We start from the raw sequence: 26,326 nt of genomic DNA on the forward strand, positions 1-26,326 counted from the left end.
GCTCGCCGCCGACAGCTCAATGAGGTCCTTTTCAGCCTCAAAGGTGCCAGGCGTGGAGGGCTGATCCGTTATGCCCTCGAGCCCATCGTCCGCACTGCGCTCAGTTAGGTCTGGGCTCAGTGGGGCTTGTGCTGCCAGGACCTCCGGTGTTGGCGCCGGTACCATGGCCTTCTCGCGCTTATCAGTGCTCGGGGCCTTGGGAGGCGCCTTGGGAGGCGCTGGCCTCCTGTGCGGGGAATGACTATGGCTGCGAGGGAGGCTGCACCGGGGAGGACGAGCGGTGCTGCGGCCTAGCCTGGTGCTCTGGGGCCGACAGTTCATGGTGCTTAGCTGGTGCCGGATCTCCCGACGGCTCCGGGGCACTAGGCACCAAGGAAGCCTGAGCCGGCGTTGGGCGCTCCGGACCCGGTGGCTGCAATGCAGCCTCCATTAACAGCTGCTTTAAATGAAAATCTCTTTCTTTCCTTGTTCTTGGCTTAAACGCCTTGCAAATCCTACACCACTCAGTTTGATGTTTGTCCCCCAGGCAAAGTAGACACAAGTTGTGGGGGTCACTAACTGGGGGTCACTAACTGGTCACTAACAAGCCTTGAAGTCGTGGGCCTGTGGCATGCCTCGTGGCCCGGGGCGGGTGCTGGAAGCCTGCAAGCACCTAATCACTTAAGTGTCCACAATACAGGTATGTTAACTAACTGATAACAGCTACTCTGAAAAGGCTAAGGGACTGCTCTTCTATGAGAAAGAGAGAGAGAGATTGTACCAACGCCGCCACGGACAGTAAGAAGGAACTGGAGGGGGTCGGGCCGGCAGGGGTATATATGCACGGCACAGTGGCGCCACTCAGGGGGCCCCAACGGGAGCCACTAAGGGAAAAAGTTTCCGATGCTCGTGCAGACGGCGCGCGCTCACCTAAAGTGGAATGGACGTGAACAAGCACTCAAAGAAGAATTTCATGATTTCATAACTAGAGTTGGGTGAATAGCGCAAAAATAATGTGTGAATATTTGTTTCAATTCAAAACTGAAATTCAGCGAAATTCATATTTGCTATTATAGCTGGCTGAATAACGGGAAAAAACAAATATTTTATTTTTTTAAAATTGCAAAATCTTATTGAACAAACTATTCAATTAATATGTTCACAATTTATGTGCCCATCTCCATGTGTAATCAAGACGGGTTAATTTTGCATATTTGGAGAAACAGGAAATAACGCTCCCATTTAGCATGGTATTTGAGCGTGTGCATTTCTGTAAACATGTGAGTAGTCCTCTCAAGTCAATAAGACCACCCACATGTAGTGGTACCAGTAATATTGCTGAAGTACCTTTTGGAACTGAGGCCTATATGATTTGTTACACAAGAGTATTCTGTAGGAAAATCTTTGTTTCATTACTATTTCAAAGAATAGCATGAAAGCGCTGTGCTTAAACTAACCAAATAACTTTTAATTAAAGGACTTTCAGAAGAAATGTGAACACACTTTGCTCTGCCCAGAGTATTAAAAGTTCACATGGTGAATGCGCTTCTCACTATATACAAATTGTCCATTCAATTGAAATGATTGATAGTTTTTGTGTTTTTGAGTTTCTTATATAGCAGGAGTCAGCAACCTGCAGCACGCGGCCCATCAGGGTAATCTGCTGGCGGGCTGCGAGACATTTTGTTTACGTTGACCATCTGCAGGCGCGGACCCCTGTAGCTCCCACTGGCCGGGAATGGTGAACTGCGGCCACTGGGAGCTGCAAGGGGCTATGCTTGCGGACAGTCAATGTAAACAAAATGTCTCGCAGCCCGCCAGCAGATTACCCTGATGGGCCGCGTGCTGAAGGTTGCTGATCCCTGTTATATAGGTTGCGTTGCTGTAAAATATCATTGTGATATCAGTAGCATGCAGATCATTGTCAGGGGCTGTAAATCAGTTTCTATTCTGTGGTAAAGGAGATCTGCAATGTTTTTAATTCAATACATCTTTATTTTTACTTTGTTTAATAGGTACAAGGTTACTGCCATATGATCACCAATCTCTTGCTCACAATCCCAGCATGCTCAGGGCATGTGATATCTGTAACACCTAATTTTGTTATTTGGGGGAATAGTGGAGACCTGTCAATGGAGAATAATATAAAGCTATATTTTTCAGTACTAAGTGGTTCACTATTACTTTTCACATATGCTTACACTCTTCACTGTTTCTGATATCACCCGCCCAGCCCATGTTAAAATGTACAAAAACAAATTAACAATTAAAGGACATTAACTACTTACAAGAACAGAGAAAGAAGAGAGAATATTAAAACTGAGGTGAAATAACAGTGACATTTATTTGCACATTCAGCTGCCCTTTGTAAGGTCAGGTGGTTACTGTTTGAAAACACTACAGTTCATCTTTAATATTTACCTTCACCTTGAATTATTTAGATTTGCATTGATTTTCACCTTGTATATTAACCTTCACAGTACAATTCACCTATAATACTAGGTTATTCAAGTTTTCAGCCAAAAGAGCTTGAGCCTAAGTTTCCTGCTAAAAGTTAATGGGAAGATCCTCACTTAGTGTAATATGGTGTAGCTCCACTGACCTCAATAGACTTGGGCTCATTAACACCAGCTTATGATCTAGTCCAATATTTCTACTCCTCTACTTGGTGCGGATAATTTTCACCCATCAGAAGAGCTGATACTCGTCTGCACTTTCTCCTGATTGGTGCCAGATGCTTTATGGCACTCCAGTTTGGATCAATTGGTACTGTAAAATATAGGATTTGTTGGCTATGGGAAAAGGTATTTGCAGGAAACAGGATAAAAATGACCAGTATTTTGCACCTTGGTTACCTTTTTCTTCACCATGCTCACGTGGATACCCAGGCATACTCTAGCTTCTCATTCTTTGTACCCTGCCAACCCACTATGTTATTTGAAGCTTATTCTGTTTTCCCTTATTGTTGTAATGCATGCACCAAATTTAGGCAGACGTATACCAACTCATATACATGTATATTGTACCAGTTCGGCGGAGAGCCTTTCTGCGTTCAAAACAACAAGGGACCAAATTTGTAAACATCAGGAACTGTTTGCTAATGATTCACAGACATAAAAAGTGACTTGCACCAAATAGATTTTAAAAATATTATGCTCAGAAAAATAGATGCATTTAAAAAAAATTACACAGCAGATCCTCAACTTCTGTAAAATGGCATAGCTTAACCAAAGTCAAGGGAGCAATGACAATTTAGATTAGCTGGGGATCTGGCCCTATGCTAGACAACTTAAGTTAAATGTAACCTTTTACAAAGCTCTTAAATACTTTAGACTATTTCCTGATATTTCTGAAATTTTGACAAATTGTACAATTTGCCGTGTTTCCTCACACTATATATTTAAAGCAATGAAGAACATATATTGTCTTATACTCTGGTATTTACCTTTTGGTCAATATACTTGTTTTCTTCAATTGCAGATCTTTTGGAGTGGTCACATGAGGAAGAAGATGCCGAAGGGAGTCTTCGCAATAAGCAGCTTGTATCCTGCTGCTGACGATCAATAAACTGCTTCATAAAACTTTCCCTTGCAAATAAGAAAAAGATATCACATTTTGTTGCTAAAAATCCAGAAAGAGTTAATCCATGTTTTCTGTAATATGTCACAATTGGTTACTGCTAAGATAGAACAGCAGCAAGATGGAAATTGATGGGGTACTGGATAGTACGTACAAATAACAAAGATGACTAGATTTAGATGTAATTATTAAAAACAACAATTGAATTTGGTGCTTTCATTCAGTTTCAAACAAAAGTGTTTGTTCTCTTTAATAACACAGTCTTTTCTTTGATTTTTAAAATGTAACAATTAATTTTAATTTTAGTTATTGACATCAGATAAAGCAGTTTAAAGCTTTTTCTGAGTTTATAATACAAATTGCTCATTAAAAGCAAACCAAAGACTGATATAATCCAAAGGATGCATACTTTCGGCAAGAAAATCAATTTTTCAAGAGTTCAAACAGCATCTGTTCATATAACAGCCTTGAATGCCAATTTTAAGGTACTTTGACAATTTTATACTTCACATATGCCATGTTTTGATTTTTAAATTATTTTTGTTTACAAGAAATACACATTTATTTTTCCACATTCTAAGTTCTATAGTTATATACTGAGTGTAACCAACTCTTCTCTGGAGTGATAGTTCTACACAGTACAACGAATTCATTTTGAAGATTTTATTCTTCTGTCCATAGCTTGATTTTTTTTTCGATGGCTAGCAGCAACACTAGGTCTCAATTACCTACCCACATATACATTTGGAAAAACACAGGGAAAAAAAAATCAGACAAAGCCAACAAAGATCACGGATACACTGTTTAAAAAAGAAGCAAAAACTCAATATGTACGTAATCGGGGTTTTGGAAATACACTAAAATATGTCTGATCTTTACCTTAAAATTTAACAGTGTTTTATTTTAATCCCTCAGAGGCAGATATTTTGGCCTGTACCACACCTTTTGCACAGTTCAGATGACACAAAAGATTTGAAGACAGCCCCAACTGGCCTACCTGTGGTCTCCCCAGCACAGGAGAATCCCCAGTGATAATAGAGCTGGCACAGCCATCTCCTACACCGTGCTCCCTACAGCTATTGGTGTAGGGGGAACTTGGGTGGAGAAGGGTGTAGAGGGGGCTAGGGATGGAGTGTGCTATGCTCCAGCTATCCTCATCTGGCAAAAGGTCCCTTGGGAACAGTTGCAGATGGTGCATAGTTATAGCAGTCCCCAGGCTGCTTTCAAAGATTCAGTGAACTACAACTGGCTCCCCAATGCCTACCTGTCCCCTCTCATAAGCTGGGTACAACAGAAACTCTGACCTCTGAGTTTTTTGGGTCATTTTTTGAAGGAAAGTTATCCCCAGTGCAAATCCAGTCCAGTCAGGTAATGGTCAAAAGTTGTTACCCTCTGACAGCTGTTCAGTGTTCTATGCGAGGTGATTTGGTGGACTCAGATGACCAGATAATTAAAAAACCCACACTGGCATTGATTTTTAGAACTTTTGCTCGGGGTCTTAGAAAAGAAGCTAAAAAAACAAATGAGGCTGAAGAGAAACTACTTTCTCATCTGCAGAAATGCTCTTTCCAATATACTCTACTTGCGTGCAGATAAATGACTTCCAGGACTATTATTCATTCCTTTCATGAGCACTAAAGCCATGTAAAAAAGAGAGGAGGTGATATTTTTTGGGAAGTAAAAATGAGAGACAAATGAAAAGTCACCCACTCTCACCTCTAAATACAATGTTTTGATTCTGATTTCTAAAATTATCTGCTTAATTTTTGGGAGAAAAACTGTTATATGTCCCTGGCACTACTGTGTGTGCTGGTAATTAACAAATCTCCAGCACATAAAGAAAGGATGTATTTTATACCTTATTTTTGGAACTGTAAAATCTGAAGGAAGCTTGGAGATTTTCACCATTTGTGGCCTGTTAGGAAATTTTTCAAATATACGTAGACGCAGTGGAAGCTTTTCCTTAGTATCAGCATTGGCTTCACTTTGCTTTAGCTTAAAAAAGAAAAAAGAAAAAAAAAAGGAAATTTTACTCTAAATATAAGTTTTATTTTTCAGAATTCAAAGAATAATAACAGCAATCAGTTGAAGAGACAGAAGATGGCAGCAAAGAACTACAGAGGGTAGTTTTGTTGCTCAGAGTTCATTAATTTACTTGTGTTAGAGGCACTGACAGATATCAAACCATACCAGTCCATTATCTAAAAGCCATAAGATGAGAGGCATTTCTAACCATTTCAGTTTTAAATCATGAGGCATATTAGCTTTGTATTATGTATGTTTACTTCTGTATTTTCTTCACAGTTCCCTAACGCTTTAAAAAAGAAAATAAATATTCATGTTTTGTCTTATGTGACTCAGCTTTTTGTGAATGTTGACAGCTTTGGGATATTCAGATAGAGCATAATGTAGATAAACGAACTGAGGATTAAAATCTTTAGAAAAACCTCAGATTATGATTGCAATAGGAAAATCACTTACGGATGGATCTACTAAATATTGCTATACTTATATCTAATGGTATCTGAAAAAGCAGATGGAGATATAACTATTGCATTCTGATTATCATGTAGGGTCACCTAACCATTTTATGGCAACAAAATGCCAAGTCAGAAAGGGCCACTACACGGACCAAAGCTTTTATGGTGAAACACTTTTTTTAATTGAAGAACTTAACATTAAAAATATCAATTTCTGTCTAATTGAACATAGTACACTAAGGTTTGGAAATCTAATAGCACACGTCTAACTGTGGTCTTTCATACAATAGGGTGTGTTTACACAACATTTTGCACAGATCGGGAGCAAGCCTTGCAGTCCCGAGGTAACAAATTCCAGTTAGCAGGGCTTGTGCTAACGCTCTAAAAATACCTGTAGAGACAGCACTTTGAAGTTGCAGTTTGGGTTGAGGCACTGAAGCCCACCCCACTTCCTGTTGAGCCAGGCTGGGAGGTTCACTCCTGCTGGCTCCAGAATGCTGTGTAGACATACCCTAAGGATCAACTCTCCTTTGTCCATTATAGCATGGGCATCGAATCTTGATTTTTTAAGAGAATTGTGAAATGAGTGTATGGCAAGAATGCTGTATATTTCATATATTTAGATTTTAGTAAAGGTTTTAGTATAGTAGTTTCTGGTGGAAGATTTTTCTGAATATTAATTCAAATTAGCATAGATGTGAACTGTCATGTGGACTAAAAACTGAAGAACAATAAATATGGGGTAATGATAAATGGTAGTACACCGAGTTGGGGAAGAAGGTGTCTAGTGGGGCACTGCAGAGATCAACTCTATGTCCATTCTTATTTAATATCTTCATTAATGATCCTCAAAAGGGAGAAATCATGCTATTAATTAAATTAATTGGATATTAAATTGGGAGGAGTTGAAAATACCAGTGAGGACAGGGAAATTAAAAGAAAAAAGAGATATTAGAAACATGGACAGACAATAACAAATGGAGATTCAATTTTAAAAATGCAAGTTAATAATCCAAGGGGAAAATATGTTGCAACATATTCATTGAGAGAAGACACTGGGGAGGCACTAATGCTGACAGAAATCTAGAGTAGCAGTAAGAATGGCGTGTAGGCCTTGGAAAGGTTTCTCAAGAGCAATGCCTCATCACTTGGTACTTAGAATAAACAGGACCCTTGAAATGCCAGTGTAGTGGAGGGAAAAATCCTTCACTCTCAGGGAAATGGACTGGATGATCTAAGAGGGCTTTTCTAGAGCTAGAATAGCTTTTTTTTTTAACCCAGTGGAAATTCTCATTGGCACAAGTTTTCCGGTTCTTGTCACTCAGTCTTTTCAATCTCTACCTTCTACATTAATGACAAGTAAATGTAGATATATGCAGACTGTAACATGGAGAGAAAATGTCCCTCACAGGAAATGATTGCTATTCACGGGAGCCCACAGCTTTGCATTTTATATCTAAATACAAAAACAGGGAGTTTGTGATAGATTAAAATGGTATCTGATGTTCCAGTGCAGCAGACAACCCATACTATAAAAGAGCTAAGCAATGTTACATAAATATACGCTTTTTGAAAGGCAGAATGATTAAAAACATGCTTTAAAAATAATCTGAACTCAAAGCTATTCTACAGAATATCTCAGCATCAGTCATGCTGAGATAATATTATATATTAGGAAGCTGAACGCATTTAGCTTCACTTAGTGCCTCTCAACAAGTCTAGGGTGTAATATTTGCTCTGCATGACACACATCCTGTTCTGTGTCATTGCTTAAATCCTTCACATTTCAGCTCCTGTTTTTTTCAGCTTACGACAAAGACATATATCTTTTTAAAGATACAGGATCTATAGAAATATGGCAACTATTGTTTACAACGAGGACTGCCAAGCGATTAAAAAAATTAATTGTGATTAATCGGACTGTTAAAGAATAAGAGAATACCATTTCTTTAAATATTTTTGGATTTTTCTACATTTTAAATTATATTGATTTCAATTACAACACAGAATACAAAGTGTACAGTGCTCACTTTATATTTATTTTTTATTACAAGTATTTGCACTGTAAAAAAAACAAAAGAAATAGTATTTTTCAATTCACCTCATACAAGTACTGTAGTGCAATCTCTTTATCATGAAAGTTCACCTTAAAATGTAGAGTTATGTATAAAAAAAATCTGCATTCAAAAATAAAACAATGTAAAACTTAGAGCCTGCAAGTCCACTCAGTCCTACTTCTTTTTCAGCCAATTGCTCAGACAAACAAGTTTGTATACATTTGCAGGAGATAATGCTGCCCGCCTTCTTGTTTACAATGTCACCTGAAAGTGGGAACAGGCGTTCGCATGGCACTGTTGTAGCCGGTGTCGCAAGATATTTACGTGCCAGATGCACTGAAGATTCATATGCCCCTTCATGCTTCAACCACCATTCCAGACAGGTTCTGCTTGATAACAATCCAAAGCAGTGTGGACTGATGCATGTTCATTTTTATTATCTGAGTCAGATGCCATCAGCAGAAGGTTGATTTTCTTTTTTAATGGGTTCAGGTTCTGTAGTTTCTGCATCTGAATGTTGCTCTTCTAAGACTTCTGATGACATGTTCCACATGTTGTCCCACTCAGATTTTGGAAGGCACTTCAGATTCTTAAACCTTGGGTCGAGTGCTGTAGCTATTTTTAGAAATCTCACATTGGTAGCTTCTTTATGTTTTGTCAAATCTGCAGTGAAAGTGTTCTTAAAATAAACAATATGTGCTGGGTCATCATCCAAGACTGCTATGACATGAAATATATGGCAGAATTCAGGTAAGACAGAGCAGGAGACATACAATTCTCCCCCAAGGAGTTCAGTCACAAATTTAATTAACACATTATTTATTTATTATGGGCTCTAGGTGGCACAGAAAGGCAGCTTTCCTAGTGCTGATCCTCCCTTTCTCCCTGTTGGGGATGGGGGTCAGGGGCACAATGGGAGGGCCCTCACCCCCACCTTGGCCACAGATGAATAGAACTTCCTGTCCCAGAAAGCAAGTTTTACATGAGACAGCATGAGGAGATGGAACAAGAGATAGTCCCTTTTTCATTTACCTCTACAGTATCAGAGTGTTTTAAACATGCATCTAATTAGTATTTGCACTCTGAAATTTTCAGTTTCCCCTTAAGAAAGACATTTTTTTCTTTTAGGCTGTTTTTATATTTCTTTACAGACAATATACTGACAAAATGTGATTCTGCCTTAGTACACATCTGTCATAACCTGGAATGATTTCAGTAACAGCAAGTAAACTTTGAAGAACATTGAAAATAAACTCTTGAATAAAGTAATGCTTAGTTTAACTCCATGGACTTCGGTGAGTTACAACAGGAATAAATTTGATATATTATGTTGATTAATAACCAGTCATTTTTAAAATTATTACATTATTATTAGCGTTTAACATTAGATCTTCCCTCTCCCACAATACACAAAATGCTTTAAATAGAAACATAGTCATCTGGAAATCTCAAGTTAATCTTATTTTCAAATTTCGTTTGAACAAACTCTCTGAAAATAAGGACTCCAATTTGACTGCTGTTAATTTAAATTCAACAAAATATAGCTGTTGTTTCAATGAAAATCTTTTATCCTTTCTTAAATGTATTGGTGTGCATTTCAGCTACAAAATTTCCAACATTACACACCTTGTATAATGGCAGAGCTACTGAACCAGAAAAAAATAAATGTTTAACTGCGCTCACACTGAAATGCTCTTTCCAATAAGTTATTTACATTTTAAATGCAGCAAAAAGCATTCACAGAAAAGTAAATATGTATTCAACAATAAATTAGGCTACTAGATTTTAATTCTTATACGCTCTGTAAAACAGCATGCCAGATGGATACTATCATCACTATAGTCCATTGGGAAAAACAGATTTATCAAGAGACCTTCATTGTGTTTTATTAGGAAGACTTTTTCATTTTTGATCTACCAGGGTGGCCAAGATCTGCTCTCCAGTATTCTCTGCTCCAAAGCATCATAGGAAAAAAAGAGTTGCACAGGGAACATGAGGTTGCATCTATTTTGGCTTATACTGAGGAAATAGCTGCTTTGAACTTCCTATGCAGGTGTCCTGGGGCTAGAGAATACGCTGGGGGCTGAGGATTCCTCCATTTGTATTCACTGTGTTTTAGTCATTTGTAAGGGTACGATGCTGACATGCAGGTCACAGATTCCATGACTTTCTGGGACCTCCGTGACTCAGGGTTGCCAACTTTCTAATTGCACAAAACCGAACACCCTAGCCCCGCCCCTTCCCCTAGGCCCCGTCACCTTCCCCGAAGCCCTGCCCTGGGCTCACTACACTCCCCTTCCCTTGGTGGATCACTCTCCCACACCCTCACTCACTTTCACAGGGCTGGGACAGGGGGTTGGGTTGCGGGAGGTGGTGAGGGCTCCAGGGTGAGGTCAGAAATTTGGTGTTCAGGGTGTGGGAGAGGGGCTCTGGGTTAGGGCGGGGAGTTGGAGAGCAGGAGGAGGTGAGGGCTCTGGCTGGGGGTGTGGGCTCTGGGGTGGGACTGGGAATGAGGGGTTTCGGGTGCAGGAGGAGACTCCAGGCTGGAGGGTGGGGCAGAGGGATTAGGAGTGTGGGAGAGGCCTGCAAGTGGGCTCTGGGGTGGGGCTGGGGATGAGGGGTTCAGGGTGTGGGAGGGGGCTCTGGGCTGGGGCAGGGGGTTGGGGTGCAGGAGGGGTGAGGGTTCTGGGCTGGGGGTGTGGGATCTGGGGTGGGGCCAGGGATGAGGGGTTCTGGGTGCAGGAGGGGGCTCTTGGTGGGGGGGACTCAGGGTGGGAGGTTGGGGCTGGAGGTTGGGGAATGGGCTTACCTTGGGCAGCTCTCAGTCAGTGGTGCAATAGGGCTAATAGAGGCTGCCTGCCTGTCCTGGGGCACCACACTGCACCCTGGAAGCAGCCAACAGGTCTGGCTCCTAGGCATTGGGGGACGACAGGAGGCTCCACGGCGCAGACTGCTCTCGCCCACAGGCACCATCCACCTAGCTCCCATTGGCCAGGAAAGCCGGTGCTCAGGCAGCGCACGGAGCCCCATACCACCCCCACCCCCCCGCCAAGGAGCCAGACCTGCTGGACACTTCTGGGTCACAGTGCAGTGCCCCAGGACAGGTCGGGACTAGCCTGCCTTAGCCCCACAGCACCACCGACTGGGCTTTTAACTGCCCGGTCAGCGGTGCCGACTGGAGCTGACAGGATCACTTTTCGATCCGATGTTCCCTTCGAAAACGGGACACCTAGTCACCCTACTGTGACTTCTTCCGCAGTGGCAGGGCTGGAGCAGCTGTCAGCACCAGGGCCTCCAAAGTACTGGTCCCAGGACCACCAGAGCAGCGGCTGGCAGTCAGCCTCATGGCTGCTAGAGCAGGGGCTGCCATAGGAGTGGCAGACACACCCTCAGGCTGCTGGAAGTCAGCCCTGGGACCACTGGAGCAGGGGCTGGCAGTTGGCCCCAGGGCTGCTGGAGCAGCTGGCTGGAGGTCCACCCTGGGGCAACTGGAGCAGTGGTCTTCCGGCCACTGGAGCAACGGTCATCAGGGCTACGAGAACCACAGTTCCCAGGGCCACCAGAGCAATGGCCAGCGGTCAGCCCCGGGGCTGCTGGAGCAAGGGAGCCGGAGCAGCAGCCGGCAGTGGTCCCTGGGGCTGCCAGAGCAGCAGCTGGCGATCAGTCTAGGGCTGCTGGAGCAGCAGCTGGCGATCAGTCCTGGGGCTGCCAGAGCAGTGGCTCCAGGACTGAAGAGGCGGCCGGGATTCAGTCAGGCCCCCTAGAACTGGAGCAGTGGCAGGCAGCCCCTGCTGCAGGAGCAGAGGTGTGGCTGGAGCAGCTGCCAGAGGCCAGCCCCTGGCAGTGCTCTGACTGGTATTCCTCCCCCCACACCTGGGTATTTTTAGTAAAAGTCACGGACAAATCATGGGCTTACATGAATTTTTGTTTATTGCTTGTGACCTGTCCCTGATTTTCACCTGATTTAAAAACCCATAACAGAATCTTAACCATAGTCATTTGGCATGCAAGTAAAACCTTCTAAGTAGGACTCACTATCTAAACAGGTATATGGTGTCCTTCCTTGCTACTGACAATAGATAAAATAGCTATATGGAATTAAGGCATGCCTAACTTAAGTTTGAGAAAACCTAACACAAGAAAGCTCATTAGAGGTGCTAAATTATATCTGGAAATGTTGGTGCTGTCAAGATTGTCATGGGTTTTTAAAACTATTTTCCAGTAAGGCATGTGTATATATTTTTTTCAAACTTTACTACTCTATTAAGGCACTTATATAAAGATGGCCTGATTTTCAAAGGTTTAATGGGATTTGTGGGTGCTCAGCCTTTTTGAAAGGGTTGAGGTTGGGCTGAAAATCAGACCCAAAACACACATTTAGAAATTGATACTAGGATATCTACAACAGAAAGATAAATACATCTAGGCATTTGCAAATATTCTCAGAATGTCTCAATGCCCTCTTTTTTTTAATCAAAGAACTTAAAAACAAGTGAAAAAAGAAGAGCTCATCCGGACATTTTGATCGGTGCTGTTTTGCTCCCAAACATAATTGCTCATACTACAGTCTAGAGGGTATCTCATCCTGCCAGAACGAACGTGTTATTTTTAGTGCAGAATGGAATGCAGCACACTGAAGGCATTTTAACTCCCTCAAGGCAATGGTGGAATAAGTAAAAAATTCTGATTCTGAGCGTACTTGGTGCTTCACTTACGATAAATATTAAGACTGTTTCTTATTTTTTGTAAACGAAGGTGTTAAATATTTTAAATAACACTACGATAGAGTGGCACATTTTATTTAAGAGGCTGTGCTCAGGTACAAATAAGAATGAAGCTTTTCATACTTTGTTAAGGGGTCAATTGTGCCTTTGCCATGTGCTTCAGCTGTGGGGGATGCACGGCCTCAGGAGCAGATTGGAAACTCAGAAAGTGACCATCTACTTCTTGATTTCCCCCTGCTCCAAGGGGAAGTACCCTGCACCCACACTGTATGTTCCCCACCATGCCAGCCTGAAGGTGGAGCCAAGGCTGCTCCCATTCTTTTCCTTTCCTGTCCACTCCTCACATAAATACATGAGAGGGGATGTAGCTCCTGTCCCATCCCTACTGCTTTCCATAGTATAGGTAGCTGGTAGGGGCCACACTCTTATTCCCCTCTAACTCCTCTGCTTGCTTCCTTTCCTCCATAGTAGCGCAGAATGGGCCCCGAACGGGCTTCAAATTCTGCAGGATTTCCTTATTAAAGGTCAGACGCTCAGAGCCTAGTCCTGCAAATACTAATGCTAGTGGGTGTCTGCAGGATCTGGTCCTTGATATGCAAAATAACTAATTAACTTGCATGCACGATTATCTAGACTTCTGTCTGTGGGAAAGCAGGATAAGTTACCATACTGATTGAATGGTTTAAAGCACTGTTTTGCCAGCATTTTTATTTATTTAACAGAGACATCTCTGATTTGAGAGCCTCCAGCTTCCTAACCACTAATTGCTCCATTCCCAGCGTGATATGAATTCAGAAATATGACAACTCGGACAGCACAAAAACATTTTCAGGATGAATTCAATCTTTCCTGGTAGATCAGCATCTTTATTTTAGTAGACATTTATCTGAAAATACTGATTTCACCCCAAAGTGGGGAGTTTACTTATGTTTAAAAAGAAAAGCAGATTGAAAAATAAACTTTGTAAATAGTTTCCCCTATTAACCAAATGTGTTTAAAAAGCAAAAGGTCGGTAGTAATACTCCTCCTCTTTCTACCAGGCTACATAGATATCCGTTCAGTGTAACCCCACGAACTGAGTGTCAAATTTGACCCACTGATTTCAAACTGACTGCTCATATGAATAGGAGTTGCATGAGCTGGCTGAAAGAGAACATACTTTAATTTGCACATGTTTTCTTATATACTTTACTGATTATGGTCCAGATTGTGACTGGCTGCTAAGCAGTTGCATAAGGGTGAGGACCTCTCCTCTCTTGTGCCCCAGTAAAGGTTCCCATTCTAATTTATTTAGTAGTGTTTGTATTAAATATTGTATTGTAGTGCTTAGAGGCCACAACTGAGGTGGGACCTCATTGTGCTAAGTACTTTGCAAACACATATGGCTTGTCTACACTTACCGGGGGATCGATGCTGTGGCGATCGATAGACCAGAGGGCGATTTAGCGGGTCTAGTGAAGATCGCTCTCCTGTCGACTTTAGTGCTCCACAGGAATAAGAAGAGTAAGGGGAGTTGACAGGAGACTGTCTCCCTTCGACATAGCATTATGTGTACCCCGCAGTAAGTAGATCTGAGCTACGTTGACTTGAGTTATGCTACTAATGTAACTCAAATTGCATAGCTTAAACCAACTTTCCCCCGTAATGTAGACAAGACCATAGTAAAGAGTCACTTCACTCTGAATGCTTACTCTAAATGCTTTAGACAGACACAAAGTAGGATAAAGGAAGTGAGAGACAGGAAGATCCTGGGACAGATACATTTTTACACTAAAGCCTCTTTACACTGCCTGTAAAGGGGCCACAGTGTTAATGAGAATTTGGCCCTGAGTGGCTTGTCCAAGATCACATAAGAAGTCTGGTCTGAAGGACACAATGGAATTATGTTTTCAGTTTTCAAAAGGACAAAGCACATTCTCTACAGAGCTCAACAGAGAAGGGACAGTAGGAGAAGGACCGAGTAGCCGAATTTAGGACTCAGTAGAACAAGATCTGTGAGTCACACTTGCCAACACTGGTGACAGATGAGAGAATGTTTTCTCTGTTGGGCCTTCACCCTTTGAGGACATTTCTGGAAGACAGTGAAGTAATGATAGGTCAACATTTCTATGGAATGTATATTGTCCTAAGCTTGTACTCAACATAAAAAGTCAATGAGTGTGGATTGATGGCAAAGTGATTCAGGAAACTTATCTAGTGATTGACCATTATATGGAAAATTTATTGAATCACTCTGCCAATAATAATCTGATATCACTGTACTTTTATGGCAGGTAAAGGCTGAGCACTACTTTACAGTTATCTGTGCTTTCCACTTCCTGAGACGGACAGTGAGCTTCAATTTGTAGCATTATTTCAAGTGCCTACAGAGGATCTTGAGTTCTCAACACTGATCTGTACACCAAGTGGGTGGTGAGAAAGGAGGAGATAATAATCATCATTAAGATCACTAAGTGATGGTTAGTTTTATACATACACCTAGGATGAAATCTTGGCTCCATTGACTTTAATGTCAAAACTTCCACTGACTTCAAATTGACCCAGGTTTTGAACCTGAATATTTCCATGATTTGAAAACACTGGGAGAATGTCCCTGTCATTTCCCCCTCCCTTATTTCTATTTTTTCCCCATTTCTTTGGAACATGGCTCCTCCTAACCTGTGAAGTTTTCTAAGATGCATATTTAAGTTTTGAAAGGAAGCAGTACAAACACGTGTAAATGCAAATGAAAATCTTACTTCAATTCTGGAGGCTAAGTCTGTTCTTGGTTAGACCCATGTAACACCACTGGATTCCTAAACTCACCTATAGCCTCAGCAATCAACTGGAAGAAAGTGGTGTCACAGAAATAAATAAGAAGAGAATTTTATTCCGCTGATTTAAATTATACTAAAAACAAGACTTGTAAGATCAAAATGGTAACCTAAGAATTTTCAGTGATGTTTTAGATTTAAAGAGATAGCACAGGATCAAAACATTAACCTACAGACACATACTGCAGTTACTTACATCCTGTATATCCCACGCAAATTTAGCCCTCATTGTTTGTTTACTGACTCTATAATAACATATGAACAGAAGAATGGCCATACTGAGTCAGACCAAAGGTCCACCTAGCTCAGTATTCTGTCTTCCAACCGTGGCCAATGCCAAGTGCTTCAGAGGGAATGAATAGAACAGGTAATCTCAAGTGATCCATCCCCTGTTGCCCATTCCCAGCTTCTGGCAAAACCAAGGCTAGGGACACCATCCCTGCCCATCCTGGCTAATAGCATTGATGGACCTATCCTCCATGAATTTATCCAGTTTTTTTTTAAACCCTGTTATGGTCTTGGCCTTCACAACATCCTCTGGCAAGGAGTTCCACAGTTAGACTGTGTGTTGTGTGAAGAAATACTTCCTTTTGTTGTTTCAAAACCTGCCGCCTATTAATTTCATTTGGTGACCCTAATTCTTCTGTTATGAGAAAGTAGTTTATTTACTTTCTTCACACCAGTCATGATTTTATAGATCTCTTTCATATCCCCCCTTAGTTGTCTCTTTTCCAAGCTGAAAAGTGCCAGGCTTTTTAATCTCTCCTCATATGGAAGCTGTTCCATACCCCTAATCATTTTTGTTGCCCTTTTCTGAACCTTTTCCATTTCCAATATATCTTTTTTGAGATGGGGCAATCACATCTGCATGCAGTATTCCAGATATGGGCGTACCACAAATTTATATAGAGTCAATATGATATTTTCTGTCTTATTCTTGATGATTCCCAACATTCTGTTCGCTTTTTTGACTGCCGCTGCACACTGCGTGGATGTTTCCAGAGAACTATCCACAATGACTCCAAGATCTCTTTCTTGAGTGGTAACAGCTAATTTAGACCCCATCATTTGATATGTATAGTTGGGATTATGTTTTCCAATGTGCATTATTTTGCATTTATCAACACTGAATTTCCTCTGTCATTTTGTTGCCCGGTTATCCCGTTTTGTAGCAGACTAACATTAATGTGTTGCAGGAAATGCAGAAAACCTGACATGTGAGAGCCTTTTAAGAGCTTTATGTGAAACTACTGATATCACTACCCAGAGCTTAAAAATGACAGCTACCATTGCTAGTTTTGGTTTCCTGTGCAGCTCGGATGAGCTTTAAAAAAATATATTTTCAGCTACTTTCTGCAGCCTGTTTACTCTAAGCCAGTGGTTCCCAAACTTGTTCCTCCACTTGTGCAGGGAAAGCCCCTGGCGGGCTGGGCCGGTTTGTTTACCAGCCGCGTCCCTCGCCCCGCGCAGCTTCCCGCAGCCCCCATTGGCCTGGAGCAGCGAACCACAGCCACTGGGAGCCATGATTGGCTGAACCTGCAGACGCGGCAGGTAAACAAACCGGCCCGGCCTGCCAGGGGCTTTCCCTGCACAAGCGGCGGAACAAGTTTGGGAGCCACTGCTCTAAGCACATCTAAGTATTCTTTCATGAATCAGCAACTGATCTAAGATATGAAGTGAGCAAACAAATATATTGCTTTTTCTCTTCTGAAAACATAGTTTTTCAAGTAACTAGTCAGACCCAAAGACTTATCTAAAACATAAACAGCACTGTGAATTGATTGGCTACTCAACAGCTGTCCTTAAATGTTCAATATGCTGTTGGTGGTGGTTTCTGTTAAGACTGATAAAACAGCTAGATCATTTATGCTTAATATTGCAGACTTGCTGGTTCAGATGACCAATGGCTGTCAGATCACAAAAGGTCAGGGTTGCTGTGTCCATGTGCAATGATTACACCTTGTGTCAAGGCTGAATCTCAACTCTGTCACTCCGAGTGCAGAAGTGGGCCCGCAAGGATTTTAAAAATTAATACTTGCCAGTCCAGGCTTGTATTAAACTCCCAAGGTTACAGCTTTTCTTTGACCTTGGCTTGGTAAACGCTGCCACCACCCAAATGCAAAAAAACCCCTTTCAACTCAGGAAGGAGCACTTGGGAATTCCTTCCTGTGGGGTACCCTCAAGCCCTTTCACCCCCGCTCTGGGGAAGAGCTGAGAAAGAAAACAAAGGAAATTAGCTGTGGCTATCAGCTAATCCAACAACATGCACAAACTTTTTAGGACACCAAAAATCCAATCCTGTTCTTAAAAAAAGGTATATTTTATTAAAAACAAAAAGAAAGAAAATACATTTGGAATTTAGGATTTTGCTAGATTTTAAGAGAGCAGTTCCAAAAATCAAGCACCCAAATTGCTTTCTTGGGGGTTCATCTTAAAGGTTACAAGCAAACAAAACCATCTGGGATTAGCACAGAGGAGTCCACAAGCAAATAAGAAATAAAAGAAATAACCCTAATTGCGTCTAGCTAAACATTCTGATCTACTTACACATGTGGAGTTCAGATATGTAGTTCTAGGCATGATCTGATGATTTATGATCATACCTGGCTTAAGTTGCTTATAGCATGGCTGCTCTGTCCCTCCAGCCCAGAGAACAACAGATAAAGGCAAAGCTGCTTTCTCAATTTTAAAAAGTTTACCTTCCCATTGGCTCTTTTGGTCAGGTGCCCACTTTTTTTTCTTTACCTGGGGGACTTTTAAACCCTTTATAGGTAAAGGAAGTAAAGAACAGCTACCAAGATGAATTTTACAGCTAACTGGCTGGCTGGGTGTCCATCAAAGGGAGCTATCCCCCCTTTATTTATCACACCTTGTGTTGAAATCTAATGGTTTATGGTTTGGTTTGCATGAGAGGGAAAAAGGGAACATTAAGGGCTATAGCCCCCTCCAAATCCACTGAATCTCTCACAACAGAGCCTATTAAAATGGGTTGCTTTCTAGGCAGCCATTGCACTCCAAAATAAAGTGTCCCAGTACTAATGATCCATGCTTAATATTGTAGACAGCAGTTCACAGAGCACTGGCTAGCTGCCATCTATTTAGGCTGTAAATTAAAATGTTTGTAAAAAATGTATGCGAAAATGTTTGTAAAAAAAAGTCAGGGTTTACCTTGAGAAAGAAAATCTCTATAAAACTCTGATTGGGTTAAAGTATTTTCATTTTTACAAAGAAAGTATTGCATTTTTACAGCCATCTTTGGGTCTTTAACAGTTTCCTTCCAGGTGCTTACATTTCAGAATCCACTTTAAGGTGTAGTTTTTACTTTTCTTCCATGTCAGACAGCTCATTTCAATTACTCTACATGCTTCTTAAAGGCCCCATTCTCCTACATCAGCAACCCTGAGAAGGGGCTTTTCTTACCCTGGCCATCCCAAAAGGGGCTTCCCAGGAGAAAGGGGAAAGCAGTGCAAGTTAATACAATTTAGGTCTCTGCCTTTCTACCTCAGCCTTCATCTTCTCCACCTACTCCAATGTAGCTGAGCTTGAATTCCACAGGTATGTTGTAGAGACACAACACCTCACACCACCCCTACTCTGAGCATAGGGTCCTTGACTTGGCTGATATAATTCATATTTTGATTGTTATCTCTCATCTTCCCTAAACAGTTATTTCCACTTTGTTTCCTCTTAACTATTTAAGACCTCTCTTTGAGGGATCTTGGTGATATAACAAGTAACAAATGTAATATTTTTGCATTGCTAACTTTTAACTCCCGTGTTTATTTAATTTTGGGCCTTTTTAAAATTCTGATGTTTTATTGACCAAAACATGGACAAAAGCAACACCTAAAATCTCTCTTCTCAAAAGTTCACAGTGAAAAGATAGAGAAAAAGAAGCAGGATGCTGTGATTTCATGGCGTTTTCTTCATTTACTCTCTAGACAATCACATAAAAAGACAGCAGCAGGAGTGTCTAGCAGAAGTTATAAAAATAGCATGTATTTTCACAGCTTACTGGTTTTCTAGCTAGTATCTGCTGTTAGAACTGCTTTGGATAAAGAGATGAATACCTGCAGGGCGACACTGTACAGAGACTCAAATCCATCAGCTTAATATCTAGCAGCAGTTAAGGAAGCAAACAAAAAACTTGGATTTATTCAGTGAAGGATATAGTGCCTATCAGCAGAACTATTTAATGGGGTTAGTTAATGAAACGGGTTAAGTACGGGGTTGGTTGGACCATACTCTGTTTTGTCTGTCTGTTCATCTATGCTCCCATGCAAATAGTACCTGTGCACCATCCAAGTATTTAAAAATAGAAAAGTTGTGTGTGTGTGTGTGCGCGCGCATGTATGACAGAAATAGAAAGAACTTATGGAAAGCTAATCCAAAGGAATGAGTTTTATATTTAGTTTTAAATAAATTAGTGGCCTGGTCATTCTTATCTCTGGCAGGAGTTAGTTCTGTAGTCTAGGTCCAACTCCTGTGAAAGTTCCATCTACAACACTTATGAGCCTCCTACCAGTTGCCAGGTTTTTTTTCATTGGAATGTAGCTGTTGTGAGAGGTCATGAAGGGAGTGATAAGCAACAGCTAAGCTGAGGGGAGGCTTTGAATATTAGGACAGAGTCCTTGCGCTGAACTCTGCATTCACTGGAGATCCAGCACCAGGTCAGTGTGTTCATGGAACCTGTGCTAACAAACAGATGGACTGCTGCACTTCGTACCAGCTGAAGCTTTAATAGGTGGGATGAACAGTCATACTTTCTCTACAGCCAGGCTGGCAAATGCTGACCCGGCCTCCTAACAGCTAATGTAAGCAAAGGACTGTAGGGCACTGTGTGGGTATGTATGTCAAAGTGGGGCTGAATGAGTGGAGTAGTCACACACAGAGAAGACTAGAGGAATGAGCAGAAGAGTAAGTGGGATGTGTACCGGAGACGGGTGAGGAGAGAAAGATGGAGAATACAGTGAAAGGAACAAGAGATTGAAATCCTTATGACTCTCTTTTAAATTACTCGGAACCTAAAAATGGATGTATCAACACTGATTAACAAATCATATAGCTGTGTATACTACAGATATCCGAATTGTTATACACAATGTAGAGCAATATCCACAGTTCATTCTGCAGAAAGGTAATTACTTGGATCATTATCTGTTAGGATCAAAGCTACCACTACAGTCTGAGCACAAAAATGTGCCTGCAACGAAGCCAGGACTGACAGTGCATAGTTCCTTTGACCTGCCAAAAACAGCTGCCTCCACAACCCTACCGCCCCCGTGCCCGTGGTGCTGTGGGATGCCCATTTCCCCTAAATTTAGCTCACTTTTCTTCCCGCGTCTCAAGGCAGGTGGACCAGGGCTGGCATACTTTTTTTTTTTCTGGAATTATAACATTTTTCTTCTATGTCTGAAAATATGCTGCTATCTTCTTCTTAATTAAAAATAATCTTACTCTGCATTTGTTTTCCTGCACAAAGTGTACTGCTCTTTGGAGATTTTTTTTCTTGCTCAAAAGCATGAAATTATCTGCTCTCAGCCAGGTCTGAAGAGGGAAGGGGATTAAAAACACTGTTTTCTAACCGCATTTAAAAATAATCACTTAACAATGAGTAAGCAACTGCATATGAATCTAAGGTAGAGGCTACAGATTCTGCTTTCTCTGACTGAACCACATTCAAATAAAACAAAATACCACTGTTAGCAAGAGGGCTGAATTTGGGCTTCTGCAAAATCATAGTATTGAATTGTCTGACTTTCAGATGAAGGAAATGTTGCTATTGCATTAACAACTGCCCCAATTCTGGAAGGTGTGGGGCACCCTTGACTCCTACTAACATCAAAAGGAGCTGAGAGTGGTCAGCACCATGCAGTGTATAGCCAATATTTTATTGCCTGAATCTCTTCTCTGAATTAATTTTCCTGCTTAGAAAAACAGTGTCTAAGGTTGCACTACAGTCTCTTGACAGTTTAAATTGATTTATTTCTAGACTATTTGGCAACCTTTTACTGACTCCCTCTTGCATGAAGGGGTATATTTTCAAATCCATCTATAGAATATTTATGCCAGAAATGGCCGTCTTGCACAATATTCAGAAATTACCAAATACTTTGCTTTTATGTAATATGATGATGCATGATTTAGCATAAATTAGGGGTCCCCAATCTTTAGTACTGTGGAGAGCAACACAGGATCAATGATAAATGCATAGTGAGAAACAAATGGTTATTTGCTCTGTTTCCTTAGCAATAAAATTGGGGAGGGAAACAGAAACAAATACTAAAGAAAAAACTGAAAAGCAAAACATACATTCAAGGTTTTTAAAAGTCTGCTGATTTTTTTTTGCTAATTATTCCAATTGTTCAAATTTACAGCAGAAGAGTATAGACTCTAATCAACTGTGAGTGGATCCCTGTTTAAAACAGCAAATACCCTCTTTCCACATTTCCCTATTTTTCCTGCATTTTTGATGGTATCCTAACAGTGTTAAACTGGATTTTATCTGCAGCATCTCTCCTGTTACCAGTTCAAAAACTCAGAGATGTTTCCTTTCTGACCTTCAGAGTGAGATGCTACCAATGCACTATTAAAATGCCACTACTGTCTTGCTAAATTGCCTTTCGTCGTCTTTTCTTGCAAAGATTCTGAACTGCAAAAGCCTGATCCTGCACCAGTGAACTCAATGGGAGTATTGCCATAGTCTTCAATGGGAGCAGGATCAGGCCTTAAACCTCTTAAAGAGAAGGATGAACAAAAGTGTTGTTCAGACCTTACCTGTAGCAGAAGAACAAAGGCTGTCACCATAAACAAAACAAAATGCTAGAAAAGGAGTTGTCTTTAGCTCTGACCGCTAGGTATTTGCGGAGGTGGAAAGTACATAGAGAAAATCTCTATTTCCAGCATCAAGGGGTCACAGTGCAGTTTTGTGCATCAGCCATTTGAAAAAGAGGTAACCATGGAAAACATCCACAAGAATTTGACCACAAGCAGTGGAATCACACCCTTAGATTGTAGTGTAGTCATAAGATGATTTCCTAGTGTTGCTCAGCTGTTTTCAGCTCTTAGCAGATATTCAGCTGAACGAAACCATGCATATAATAACTGATAGCATGAGACCGACCGACCTGGCCTGGCTGCTGATCCTGTCCAGCATCATCCCTCCAGATAGCAGGCAATAAGTCACCTTGCAGAATTTGCTCCTTAAAGTAAAGACATGCCACTTCTACCCCTGTTTAAAGATGTGGTTAATCCACCAAGCCACGGGCTTAGCTCAAGGCAACCCGCTTGGACTGTTCCCCTACAGAACCTCAGTATTGCTTTCAGTTGGCGTACTAGGCATCAAGAACAAGCTTCAAATGTAGCCAATGCCTATCTCATGAGAGTTCCCTGGTTTTGACCTTCCATGCCTTCTTTGGGTAAAGCTTAATCACTTCAGATGTGATCAGATGTTCTGCTAATGACCACCCATGACTTTGTGATATCTCCCTGCCGCTCTGGCCAGTTAGAAGATATAGGCCACATACTTGCAGGCTGCACCTATTTGCAAGAGCTGCCTGGTTAACTCATGGACTTGTACAATGCTGTTCCCTCAGCTATTGAATGGTTGAGACACTTAGGGTATGTTTATACTGAAATTAAAAACCTGCAGCTGGCTCATGCCAATTAATTCAAGCTGACTCGGGCTCGGGCTAAGGGGCCGTTTAATTGTGGTGCAGATGTTTGGGCATGGGCTGGAGCCCAGGCTCTAGGACCCTGAGAGGTGAGAGGGTCCTAGAACTTGGGCTACAGGCTGATTCTGAATGTTTACACTGCAATTAAACAGCCCCTTAGCCCGAGCCCCATGAACTCGAGTCAGCTGTCCAGAAATTGTAATATAGGAGTAGAAAACAATGACGTACATTAAAAGGGAAGAATTTTTTTTTTTTTAAAACCCAAACCCTAGAAGAGTACATGAAACCTGGGAGAATAGAATCAAACTATGAAGTCTGCTAGGGAAACACTCTGTGGATTTAAATTACCTGAGTTTAGACAGGCACTACAAAAAAGTCAGAGGAAAGTAGGTATTGTAAAGAGAAAGATAAGAGATAAGTCTTCAAATATTTGAAGGGTAAAATAGGAAGGATATATTATAGCCAGTGCTGGTAGCTCCACCAATTATTAAGGTTGCCTAACACTTCCCATTATAAGACCCTGTTTTCAGTTGCTTATACTTAGTCAAACTTGAACCATTTGAACAGAAATTTTCATAGATTCATAGAGCGTGAGGTCAGGAGGGACCATTAGATTATCTAATCTGACCTCCTGTATACCACAAGTTAATAAATTTCACGCATTTACCCCTTTATTGAACCCAAACTGAAGCATCATTTGTGTCTGACATAATCATATCTTCAAGAAATGCATGTAATCCTGATTTTAATACTCCAAGAAATGCAGAATCTATCATTTCCCTTGGTAGTTTTTTTCAGTGGTTAATCACTCTCACTGTTAACAAACTGTGCCTAATTTCTAATTTGAATTCATCTGGCTTCAGCTTCCAGACATTGAATCATTTTATGCCTTTCTCTGCTACATTTAAGAGCCCTTTAGTATGTGGAATTTTCTCCTTGTGAACATATTTGTACAATGTAATCAAGTGACCTCTCAATCTTCTTTTTGATACGCTAAATGTATTGAGCCCTAAGTCTTCCACTGCAGTTTTCTCCAGCCTTCAAATGATTTTTACGATATTATGATATTTTCTACACCCTCTCCATTTTTTCAACATTCTTTTGAAACGGTTGACACCAGAACTGTATGCAGTATTCCAGTATCAGTCTCACCAATGCCGTATCCAGAGGTAAAATCACATCCTTACTTCTACTCACTACTTCCCTGTTTATATATCGAAGGATCCCATTACAACTTTTTTGCCACAGCATCGCACTGGAAACTCATGCTGAGTTGCTTGTTCTCTATGACCTCTAAGTAATTTTCAGAGTCATTGCTTTCTGGGTTACAGAACCTCATTCTATAGCTATGGCCTGCATTCCTTGTTCCTAGATGTATAACTTTGCATTTGGCTGCATGAAAAAGCATTTTGTTTGAATGGGCCCAGCCTATCAAGCAACCCATACCACTCTGTATGACTGCCCTGTCCTCATTATTTACCACTCCACCTCTTTGTGTCATATGCAAAATTTTATCAGCTGTGATTTTGTATTTCCTTCAGGATCACTGATGAAAATGTTGAATAGCACTGGGCCTAGTACTGATCCCCACAGAACTCCACTAGAAACAACCTCATTCAATGATGATTCCCCATTGACAACTATTCTGAGGTCAGGTTTCAGAGTAGCAGCTGTGTTAGTCTGTATTTGCAAAAAGAAAAGGAGTACTTGTGGCGCCTTAGAGACTAACCAATTTATTTGAGCATAAGCTTTCGTGAGCTACAGCTCACTTCATCGGATGCATAAAGTGGAAAGTACAGTGAGGAGATTTTATATATACACACAGACCATGAAAAAATATGCATTGTAAGGAGAGTGATCACTTAAGATGAGCTATTACCAACAGGAGAGTGGGGTAGGGGGAGAGAAAACCTTTTGAAGTGATAATCAAGGTGGGCCATTTCCAGCACATTTCCAGGAGTTAACAAGAATGTCTGAAGAACAGTGGGGGGGAAGGGTGGAGGAATAAACAAGGGGAAATAGTTTCACTTAGTATAAGGACTCAACCATTCCCAGTCTCTATTCAAGCCTAAGTTAATTGTATCCAATTTGCAAATTAATTCCAATTCAGCAGTCTCTCGTTGGAGTCTGTTTTCAAAGTTTTTTTGTTGAAGGATAGTCACTTTGAGGTCAGAAATCGAGTGACCAGAGAGACTGAAGTGTTCTCCGACTGGTTTATGAATGTTATAATTCTTGACATCTGATTTGTGTCCATTGGTTCTTTTACGTAGAGACTGTCCAGTTTGACCAATGTACATGACAGAGGGGCATTGCTGGTACATGATGGCATATATCACATTGGTAGATGTGCAGGTGAACGAGCCTCTGATAGTGTGGCTGATGTGATTAGGCCCTATGATGGTGTCCCCTGAATAGATATGTGGGCACAGTTGGCAACGGGCTTTGTTGCAAGGATAGGTTCCTGGGTTAGTGGTTCTGTTGTGTGGTCTGTGGTTGCTGGTGAGTATTCGCTTCAGGTTGGGGGACTGACTGTAGGCAAGGACTGGCCTGTCTCCCAAGATTTGTGAGAGTGATGGGTCATCCTTCAGGATAGGTTGTAGATCCTTGATAATGCGTTGGAGAGGTTTTAGTTGGGGGCTGAAGGTGACGGTTAGTGGCGTTCTGTTATTTTCTTTGTTGGGCCTGTCCTGTAGTAGGTGACTTCTGGGTACTCTTCTGGCTCTGTCAATCTGTTTCTTCACTTCAGCAGGTGGGTATTGTAGTGGTAAGAATGCTTGACAGAGATCTTGTAGGTGTTTGTCTCTGTCTGAGAGTTGGAGCAAATGCGGTTGTATCGTAGAGCTTGGCTGTAGACGATGGATCGTGTGGTGTGGTCTGGGTGAAAGCTGGAGGCACGTAGATAGGAATAGCGGTCAGTAGGTTTCCGGTATAGGGTGGTGTTTATGTGACCATCGCTTATTAGCACCGTAGTGTCCAGGAAGTGGATCTCTTGTGTGGACTGGACCAGGCTGAGGTTGATGG

The 26,326-nt window shown here is 41.4% G+C and overlaps 1 protein-coding gene across 1 annotated transcript in view; it reads right to left on the reverse strand.

Moving 5' to 3' along the window:
• NALCN (sodium leak channel, non-selective) overlaps positions 1–26,326 on the reverse strand; it is a 345,337-nt gene that overhangs the window by 77,484 nt on the left and 241,527 nt on the right. The window contains exons 16-17 of the mRNA XM_037896440.2: positions 5,417–5,553; positions 3,425–3,566 (exon numbers count right to left, since the gene is read on the reverse strand). Of these exons, the coding sequence (XP_037752368.1) occupies positions 3,425–3,566; positions 5,417–5,553 (279 nt within the window). The remainder of the gene's footprint in view (positions 1–3,424; positions 3,567–5,416; positions 5,554–26,326) is intronic.

This window comes from Chelonia mydas, chromosome 1 (assembly GCF_015237465.2).
Source record: "Chelonia mydas isolate rCheMyd1 chromosome 1, rCheMyd1.pri.v2, whole genome shotgun sequence".
NCBI lineage: Eukaryota > Metazoa > Chordata > Testudines > Cheloniidae > Chelonia > Chelonia mydas.